Here is an 11188-nt window from a genome sequence, read left to right as displayed (position 1 = left end):
TCCTCCCCTGCAGGCCTGATCACCCACAACTGCCCTCCCTTGCAGACCTGGTCCCTCCCAACTGCCCTCCCCTGCTGGCCATCTTTTGGTGGCCATCTTGTGTCCACATGGGGTCAGTCATCTTTGACCACATGGGGGCAGCCATCTTGTGTGTTGGAGTGATGGTCAATTTGCATATTATTCTTTTATTAGATAGGAGGATTAGATAGGATAGAGTCCTGGTGCACAGGTGGGGGCCGGCTGGTTTGCCCTGAAGGGTGTCCCAGATCAGGGTGGGGGTTCCTTTGGGGTGTGGAGCAGCCTGGGTGAGGGGCCTGTGGTGGTTTGCAGGCTGGCCATGCCCCCCTGCGACCCAAGTGGAGGCCCTGATATCTGGGATTTATTTATTTTCTATAATTGAAACTTTGTAGCCTTGAGCGGAGCCAAGCCTCCTGCTCACTCCGTGGCCGCAGCCATTTTTGTTGGGATTTACTTATCTTCTATAATTGAAACTTTGTAGCCTTCAGTGGAGGCCAAGACAGGCCAGGGCTGCAGAAACTTGGCTTCCTCCATTGCAGGGGGCAACTCAAGCCTCCTGCTCTTTCCAGCTCCGTGGCTGCCACCATTTTTGTTGGGATTTATTTATCTTCTATAATTGAAACTTGTAGCTTTAAGCAGAGGTCAAGGCAGACCAGGGCTGGCGGAAAGCTTGGCTTCCTCCATTGCCTGGGAAACCCAACCCTACTGCTCTCTCCGTGGCTACAGCCATCTTGGTTGGGTTAATTTGCATACTTGCTCCTGATTGGCTGGTGGGCATGGCTGGTGGGTATAGCGGGGGTGTGGTCAATTTGCGTATTACTCTTTTATTAAATAGGATTTTTTACCATACACACAAAAACCATAGCCAAACCAAGGGTTTTCTAATATGTGGTGACAAACAGAAGTTATCGAACATCAGGGAACACTGTGGATACTACACCTATGTTTTGTTTTTTCTCTGCCTAGGGAAAAAGAAGAGAGAAAGTTGGTAAGAAAAAGCAGCCATAAAAATAACAAAAAAGACCTCAGGGAATGGAGAACATGAAGTTTTTGTGTTCAAATGAAACACAGAAGATGAACATACACTCTGTAGAAATATAACAAAATAATTCTTTTTTTTTTTTTTTCATTTTAAACAAGAAGTTTATTTAAACAACAAGACACTTGACTTGAAGGGAAAACTATCTAGGATTCATTTTTTTAGAGTAATTTATCCCTACTTAAAGACAGATTGCCCTACATGTAACAGCTACGTAGAAAAAAGTTATACAATTGTCCTTGGTTTTACAATGATAAATGAAAAACATTAAAATTCTCCAATCAATCAAGGTATGCAAGAATTTTTATGTTGTTCTTTTTTTGTTAAACAGTGAGAGCAAAATAACTTACTGGAATATAAAGATAAGAGCTGAATGAGCATGCCACTAATGGAGAAAGGGGGTGTTTTCACAGAACCAGTATTTTTCCCCATCCCATCTCCATTTGATGTAGATCAAAACATACCATTGGCCATTTAGTTTAAAAAAATGCAAATCCTTGTGTACATACATCAGTTACTTTATGTACAATAAAGGAATGGGGAAGGGGAAAATGAAAGAATAGAGAAAACTATACTGTAGCAGTCAGATGTGTTGAAACCAAATTGCAGTTTTCTAATTGAGAATGTCTTCTTGGTCTGGAGGAACAGAGTTCTGGAGTAAAGTAGCAGGTTCCCTTTTTAGTAGACACCTCCTGTCTGCTGCTGGAACACATCAATTGTATCTTCATCCTCCATTTCCAACTGCCGTTCACAGTAGGCTTTCATTAGGTTACTAAGTGGTGTGTGCCTCTTGATCTTAAACTGCACCACAGAACCATCCTGCCCCGCCACCTTCGAATTAATATGATCGTTGTTCTCAGTCTTGACTCCTTCCTTGGGCTTTTTGTCAGCCATGGCGAGCGCCGGGGTCTCCTCAGATGCCGCTTCACAAAAGAGGTACCAGGTCTGCACCAAATGAGCACACCAGAAAATAATTCTTTTTACAGAAATGTATGATGGTAAATATTAAGTAAAAAGTATTAGCTATGTTAACTGATCTTACTGTGATAATCATTTCACAACAAATAGGTATCTAAAAATAAAGTAAAATAAAATAACATAAAATAAGCATTAACTTTGGATGTGAAAAATAAGAGGTGGAGATTGATAGCATGAGAGGGAGAATATTTGTTTTTGGGGTACAGGGACCTCTCCAAGCCAGTATGCCAGCATAGGTTTTGTTTTATTTGTTTTCCAATGGTTGTGGCAAAGGTTAATTTATTTTGGGAGAATTACCTCCTCGGTATATCATAAGAATGCAGAAGTGACTTGTGAAAGAGAAGTAACAACTATTTTTTTTACCATTTGCAGATTATATATTAAGCTTTCTAAAACATTATCTCATATAATTTTCAAATAGTCCTTCAAGGTAAATAATAATATTCCAAGTAATCATGTAATTTCTTTAATGGAATGTTACAGGTTTTATTTCAAATTTTTATGGCTTTATATATTTTTCACTTTTCAAGCATTATTTCATCTGAATTTCATAAGTTTTATGGCATGAAGAAAGAATTTATGTGTATGTGTTTGTGTGCAAACTTTTTTTTTAAGGGATAGTCAGCCCTGGCTGATTAGCTCAGTTGGTTAGAGCATCATTTCAATACCCCAAAGTTCTAAGTTCCATCCCAGCCGGGCGGTCAGAGTACATACAAGAATTAACCAATGAATGCATAAACAAGTGGAACAACAAATCAATGTTTCTCTTTCTCTCTCTTTCTCTCCCCCTTTCTCTCTCAAAATCAATACATTTTTTTAAAAGGACAATCAATGGTTCATTTAGTGTATATTGATAGTTATTCTTTGTAATTCTATGAGGGTTTTTGTTACTTTATTGCATGTAACTATTTCTCAAGAGTCTTTGCTATTCTTGCATATGCATTTTTAGAGTTCAACTTTCAATTAGATTTGTCCAATTTTCTTCAAGTAATCTCACTGAGCATTTGATCAGATCATTAAGTTTATAAATAATTTTGAGAAGTTATTAATAGTCCACTACTACAATATTAATAGTCCTGTTTTGGATTATGGTATGTCTACCAAAAGGCACTTATTCTGTGCTTTATATTGGTTTGAATATTTGGGGGTTAATTTTAATTCTGTGTATTTTTAATTTTTGCATGCTATTTGAATTATGTTTTTTCTAGCATATCAATTTTCACTTTTTTATTGCTGTTCTATAGAAAAGGTATTGCTTTTTTGAATGGTTTTTGAAACAGCTAACACTATATTCTTATAGAAATTAATGCATTTTAAATTATTTGCATGGACCTAATCTGAAAATATTTATATATTCTTATATTTTTTATTATATTTCTTACTGTTTGGTATTGCATTTGCTAAACAAGTTAGAATAGTGCTGAATAAAAAATAATACGATCTTTCTCTTTTCCATCATTTTAGTTTAATTCAGTTCTCTATTAAAATTTATATATTCTGTTAGTTTTGCATGAATACTTTTAATAATACACAATTTTATTCTGTTTTTAGTCAAATCAGTTATAAGTGCTGAATTTTATAAATTATTTTACTCTTTAAAAAATTACCAGACATTTTCCTCCTTTAGTTTATGAACATAATTAACTATATTATTGATTTCCTAATGTGGACTCATTCTTCCATTCCTGGAAAAAATATTTTTTTCATGGTATATTATTTTATAGTTTAGTGTTCTATTTACTTACTCTATTTCTATATAATTTTCATCTATACTTCTATACTAAAGCAATATATTGCTTATATTGTTTAATTTTTATCATATTGTGATACTGAAGTTTTCTAAGTATTAGATTATGATTTGAGATACTTTCTATCTTTTAATATGATATTAATCACAATGCTTACCATTTATGAGTCTTAATAATTTGAGTAAGCATTTATCCAAAAGGCAAAATGAATTCAATAACAATAATTAGAAAAGTAATTAACTGTGGTTCTGTTTTTTTATTCTAAACATTAATTTCTTCGCCCTTTTAATTAAGCTCCTATTTTCATTACAGTGATTGATACCTAATAGTAAATACTATTGTATTTAAATTTTTTATTTTTAATTTCTCATGTGTTATAGACATCTAAGGTCATGTTTTTCCTATAGTCAGCATTTGTGGCCTATTAAGTTTATAATTTACAACAGAACTTTAAAAGGACTTTTACTCATGATTTTGATAACTGGTATCGACTACTACAAAAATTAACTCCTATTTGTGTTCAGCTGTGTAGCTTTTCTCTTCCTAGTGTCTTTCCTGACTCTGTTGTGCACCTCTGTATTCTCAGCTCCTAACATAATGATTTGTACACAACAGGAAATTAATAGGTTTGTTTATGTTCACTTTCATATATACTAAATTACACTGGTCATTAAAGCTATTTGATAACAAATGGAAAAAAAGAATCTTGAATACAAAAAATCTAAATGCAAAAAAAAAGTCACTACCTATATTTAAAAATAAAAAGCATATCCAATTTCTGGTTTTATCTCTGACATTCAAAGAACTTAGAAGTTTCTATTTCCATCCTCACAAGAAGAAAAAAAAGCTGAAAATCAATGATTTTCCTTAGATCCATCAGAAGATTGATGTCAGAGGGCAGACTGCCACCCCCAAATCTGGAGAGACAGGCAAATGCTGAATATCAGTGCCAAGGTTAGTTTACATGGAGCAGGAGTCACTGGACACTTAAACAGTTACTGACAAATTGATGAAGGCTGAGCCTGGACTAGGTAAAGAGTTAAAAACACATGGGGACCCAGAAATAAGGGGGAGGGCTTTTACCTTCAGTCACCCAACCCACTTCTTATGGTGAAGAAATGAGGAAAATGCCCTTCCATTTCAGGAACAAGGGGAAACAAGTAACAGTTTTGATACATCCCCAAGGAAAATTTTATCATTTTGAAATATGGACAGAACATTCTCCTTAACAAAGGCCTGCCCTCTGAGGGAAACTAAGTCTCCAGAGCTCCCTCTGACTCTGGGGGCAAAGCACTGTATCAGTACATAAAGGGGGGTGTAGCGTCCATAATGAACCCAAAGAAAAAAATCTACAGAGTATATACAAAAGAAAATGTGAAATAAAGCAAAATGTCATTACAAAAAAATTAAGCACAAAGGAAGGTAGTAATGGAGCAAATGAGGATACAAAAACTGTTGAGACATAGAAAACATGGCAAATGTAAGCCCCCTATCCCCCGTATCAGCAAATAATTAAAATAGAATAAACTTTCCAGATTAGGAGAATAATTTTTTTAAAAGATCCAACTATGTGCTGTCTACAAGAGACTTGTTTCCCCCCATTTGATTTATTATCTTAAAAAATCTTTATTGTTGAAAGTATTACATATATTCCCTCTTTGGCCCCATTGACCCCTTCTAACCCACCCCACCCACCACCCCAGGGATTTTTTTCTAAGGACATACATAGCTTATAAATGAAAGAATGAAGAAGATATGCTATGCAACTAGTAGAAAGAAAACAAGGAGAATAGACCTTAAGTAACAAAGACAAAGGCCATCCTTACAGTGATAAATAATGTCAATTTACTAAGAAAATAACACCAATTTACCTAGAAATCACATTCTATGCATGTAATCGCCAAAGGAGAACAAGGATGGCTATACCAATATCTGACAAAATAGATTTTAAGTCAAAAACCCTTCCAAGAAACCAAAAAGGACATTTATATATTGATAAAATAGGTCAGTTTACTAACAAATTATAACAAGTCATAAACATGTATGCAGCAAACATCAGAGCTTCTAAATACATGAAGCAAACATAGAATTAAAGGCAGAAATACCTCTTCAATAATAGTAGGGAACATCAATACCACACTTACACTAGTGGGACAGAAAACTGAGACAGAAGATCAATAAAGAAACAGAGGCATGAACAACATTATGGCCAATTGGACCTAACAGACGTATAAGAAACACTCCAACTATAAATATTTCACAAGTGTACACACAGAAACATTCTTCAGGATGGATCATCTGTTAGGCAACAAACCAATCAATAAATTTTATAAAATGGAAATCAAACAAAGTATCATTTTTGTTGTAGTAAAATGAAACTAGAGATCATTAACAGAACAAGAACAGTACCACCTCACACCTGCCAGAATGGCTACTATCAATAAGTCAACAAACAACAAGTGCTGGTGAGGATGTAGAAAAAAAGGAACCCTAGTACACTGCTGGTGGGAATACAGCCACTAGGGAAAACTGTGTGGAATTTTCTCGGAAAATTAAAAATGGACCTGCCATTTGACTCAGTGATCCCATTTCTCGGAATATATCCTAAGAAGCCTGAAACAGCAATCAGAAAGAATATATGGAAAGCATACTTAAACAACCAATGGTTCAAACTACAGATTACAAGGGAACTTTAAAAATATTTTTAGTCAAATGAAAATAAAAACACAAACACAAGATACCAAAACGTATGGGATGCCACAAGAGCAGTGTTTAGAGGTAGCAATTGTTTAATGGGTACAAAGTTTCTGTTGGGGAAGATGAAAACTTTCTGGTGTTGAATGGTAGTGATGACTGTATAATAAAGTGAGTATACGTAATGCCAATGAACTATACATGTGACAGTGGTTAAAATGGTAAATGTTATGTATGTTTTACTACAATTAACATTTGTTTTCTGAATTACAAAAAGGACAGAAGGGAAGACAGACTTGAGAAGATCACAGCCCAGGATTAAGACCACTAAGAAACTGAGATTTATTCATCGATTATAAAGGGATTTCCTTCCTCCATATCTTACCCCCCACGCCAACAGAGCTCAATAAAATAACAATATATTAAAACAAAGAGAACAGCAAGATACAGACTCTATTTAAGAAGAATTTCTTAGGGAAACCCAAAGAAAGCAAGAGGAAAAAAACAGAAACTAGAATAAACAATTCTCTTATACTTACAATTAAGCTAACATAAAACATAGGCAACACCTATTCAGATTAGCATAAAGCATCACACTAAAAGACTATCTCAGTTCTTATTATCTAGTACATCATACTGGGTGTCTGGCAAAAAGTTACAAGGCATGCTAAAAAAGGAAGAAAAGAAAAACCATAGTCTGGAGAAACAAAGAAAACATTAGATTCAGATATGGGACAGTTTGTGGAATTATCAGGTAGTGAATTTAAAATAATATGATTAATATGTTAAGATCTGTAATGGAAAAAGCAGATGGCATGAAAAACATGGACAATATAATCAGAGAAATGAAAACTCCAAGAGACATAAATAAATCCTGTATAATGAAAGCTGAATATGCTAAGTGTCCATTTGTCCGGTCATCCGTTCAACCAAGTAAAGCATAATATGCTAATGATATGCTAAGGCCGCTTAACCACTCTATATGACGTGTGCTGACCACCAAGGGGCAGACAGTCAACTGGTTGACCAGTCGCTATGATGTGCACTGACCACCAGGGGCAGACACTTTGGTAGGTTAGCTTGCTGCTGAGGTCTGGCCTATCAAGACTGAGCAAGACAGGCTGAACACGCCCTGCAGCCTTCCCGCAGTCCATCCTGTGTCCCTCCCTGGCCCCGACCATGCATTGGTGGGATCCCTCAGCCTGGCCTGTGCCCTCTTGCAATCTGGGACCCCTTAGGGGATGTTGGAGAGCCGGTTTTAGCCCAAACCCTCAGGCCAGGCTGAGGGACTCCACTGGTGCATGAATTCTTGCACAGGGCCTCTAGTGTTAATAATAAAAAACATTATAACATAATCGAGAATTATTTTAATGGTCTAAGCAGGACAGAGATAAGAAAAGAAGCAGTGAACTTGAAGATATGTCAATAAGAACTTTCTGAATTGTAATAAGAGAAGACAGAATAAAAAAAGTAAATATCCATGAACTGTGAGATCATTGGAAAAGTTGCAAGACAGGCATAATGAAAGAAAAGAAAATAGAAAGAAGCAGAACAAATATCTGAACTAATAATGACCAAGAATTTTCCAAGCTGAATAACAGACATCAATTTATAATCCTGGGAGCTAGAGAGAACCAAATAATCTAAATTTTTTTTAAACTAGGTATATCAAATTCATACTGCAAAAGCCAAAGAAAATATTGAAAGAGCCAAAGGTGTGAAAACAAGAACATCTTACCTATGAGAGAGAAAAAATTACATCATGTGTTTGTTGTTGTGCTTTTTGTATTTTTTTTTGGGGGGGGGGGGGGGGGTTTGTGTGTTTTTTTCTTTTTGTCAGAAATTATTGGGGCAAGAGGAGAGTGGAGGGGAATATTTAAAGTATTAAAAGGGATAAAAAGAAAACACAAAAAATAAATAAAAACACAACTGGAATTCTCTTTTCAGTGAAATTATCCTTCAGTAGTATAAGAGAAATAACAGTGTTAAGCACATATATATCTCTGTTTTATTTGTCTTATTTAATTTAACTTAGCAATGTTTTCAGTTTTCTGTGTAGAGATCTGGCAAATATTTTATTAAGATTATCCCTAAGAATGCAAACCAAAACCACAATGAAATATTATCTCACACTTGCCAGGATGGCTGTCATAAAAAATATAAGAAATTATGTATTTTGTTTATCCTCTTGTTTTTAATTTACCAATTCTTATTTGTATAACCATTTTAACTGCCTTGTACCTATTTTCATAGGTTATTAAATTGGAGATTTAAATAATCAAATTTAACCTTTTGTATTTCTAATATAATATTAAAGTTATAAATTCTTTTGTAAGCACAACTTTAGCTACATTCCACAAGTGTTGATAACTTGTGTTATTGTTTACATTAATTTCAAATATTTTTCTAATTTCCATGGTAATATCTTTTGACATATTGGTAGCTTTTGATCTATTGGTTATTTAAGATGTTTTGTTTTTTAAGTTTCCGTATGTTTGGTACTTTTCAAAGAATATCTCATTTTCATTGATTCTTAATTTAATATGTTGTGGCAGAAAACATACTCTCTGTAAGATTTCAATATTTTTGGAATTTGTTAAGATCTATATTGTGTCATAGCATATAAAATCCAATGTGCTCCTGAAGAGACAGAGTAAATTTTGCCACTGTTGAGTGCAGTGTCTTAGATACATAAATTAGCTCAATTTTGTTGGTATTGTTCAAGTATTCTTGTATTTATTTTCTGTTTATTTATCTGTTTGATGATGTTGTTTAAGTTTTTTAAACACTCTCTTATTTTTTCTCTACTTTTTTATCAGTTACTGAGAGGAGGGTGTTGAAAGATCTTACTATACTTGTGTATATGTCTATTGCTTCTTTTAGTTACATCAAGTTTTGCTTAATATATTTTAAAACCCTGTCAGTAGGTGTACATGTGTTTAGAATGTCATGTCTTGTTGATACTATGAAATACCCCTTTTATATCTCTGGTAATAATTTTAGTCCTAAACTCTATTTTGTTTCATGTTTACATATCCCTTAATTACATAATGTCTCTTTTTTTCTACTTGTTTATTCTGTTCTTATATTTAAAGTTCCTTTTTTGTAAATAACATAAAGTTCATTCTTACAGTTTTATCCAGTCTGATACTATGGCTTTTATTTGGAAATTATAAACTAAAATAAATGTAATTATTGATGTGGGTGGTTTTAAAATCTCACAAAATGTTCAATAATGAACTCAAAGAGATAGCAGACATGTTTAAGAGCTCTAAGTAGAATATTTCTGAAAGAAAACATAGGAGCAAATCAGAGTGACCTTGAATTTGGCAAAGCTTTCTTATAATAGGGTATAAATAGTGAGAAAGACTATAGGAAAAAAACAATTTGCACTTTAACGGAATTTAAAATTTTAGTGTTTCAAAAGTCATTGTTATAAAAATGAAAAAGCAAGCCACAAAATGGGAGAAACAAGCAATGTCAGTTATCTTGAAAACAATGATCTCACAAAGTACTTTCATTTAGGTTATATAAAGAGTCTTAAACTTCAACATAAGACTAATAGGCCAATAAAAATGGGTAAGGCATATAAATATGCACTGCACCAAAGATAATACATGAATGGCACATAAGCAAATAAAAAGATGCTCAACATCATTAGGAAGATACTAATTAAAACCCAAATTAGTACTGTAAGCCATTTTGTGTAATGTTTTTAAAAGACCAAAACAAGTTGGGGAAGATGCTGGTGGTCTTATAAGATCATACAACCTTATAGGAAACCATTTAACAATTTATTAAAAAGGTAAACTTACATTTACTATATGGCTTATCCACAAGAAAAGAAAGCATGCATTCATACAAAGGCATGCACACAAATGTTCATCATGGCTTTATTTATAGTGGCACAAGTTGGAAACAACCAAATGCCAATCAAGAGACAAATGGATAAACCTATTTTGATATAGCCATATACAATGGAATGCTCATCAGCAATTATAAAACCATGACTACTGTTGTATGCAACAACATAAAAAAGGACATACATGATTACATTTTTTGCAGTGCCTCCTACCCTACCTGTAAGTGACTGCAGACATATGAGTCATCCCAGCAAAGCTGAGAAGAACCACTAGCAGTGCCCAGACTAAAAAATACATATTTTATCCTCACCTGAGGATATGCTTATTGGTTTTAGAGAGAGGAAAGAAGAGAGGGCGTAACATCGATTGGTTGCCTCGCTTACACATCCCGACCAGGAATTGAACCCCCAACCTAGGTATGTGCCCTGATTGGGAATGGAACCTGCAACCTTTTGGTGCATGGGACCATGTTCCAACCAACTGAGTCACCAGGCCAGGGCAGCAAAATATATATTTTTAAGCTACTAAGTTTTAGGGGGTTTTGTTATACAAGAATAGCTAACTCATAGTTACATGCTAAAATATAGAGCAAACATTTATTCCCTCTGAGCAAAATTTTATTAATTTGTAAAATGGATATGGGGAAAATTGTACTACCCATACATGCCAAATAACTCAGGCTTTTGGTAAGGATCAAATGAAGTAATGTGAATGTCCTCTAAATTATAAGATTAAAAAATTACTATGTGAATCTATGTTATTTTTCTAGTATAAAACCTTTCAGGAATACTTATCAAGCATGTTTGAAATATATTATAGATCAGGATCTGAAATTTGGGAATGACATA

The 11188-nt window shown here is 34.2% G+C and overlaps 1 protein-coding gene across 1 annotated transcript; it reads right to left on the bottom strand.

The window, feature by feature from the left end:
• Positions 1-1548: 1548 nt before the first annotated feature.
• On the bottom strand, positions 1549-1951 carry LOC129152153 (small ubiquitin-related modifier 2-like). The gene has a single exon (XM_054729785.1). The coding sequence runs from the start codon at positions 1949-1951 to the stop codon at positions 1736-1738; it is 216 nt and encodes a 71-aa protein (XP_054585760.1). The 3' UTR covers positions 1549-1735.
• Between the last annotated feature and the right edge of the window lie 9237 nt (positions 1952-11188).

The sequence above is a fragment of the Eptesicus fuscus genome, chromosome 18 (assembly GCF_027574615.1).
Source record: "Eptesicus fuscus isolate TK198812 chromosome 18, DD_ASM_mEF_20220401, whole genome shotgun sequence".
NCBI lineage: Eukaryota > Metazoa > Chordata > Mammalia > Chiroptera > Vespertilionidae > Eptesicus > Eptesicus fuscus.
This window is presented reverse-complemented; position numbering and strand designations above follow the sequence as displayed.

Excerpts from the sequence above, each read along its gene's own strand:
- LOC129152153 (XM_054729785.1), bottom strand. The coding sequence starts at position 1,951 with ATGGCTGACAAAAAGCCCAAGGAAGGAGTCAAGACTGAGAACAACGAT.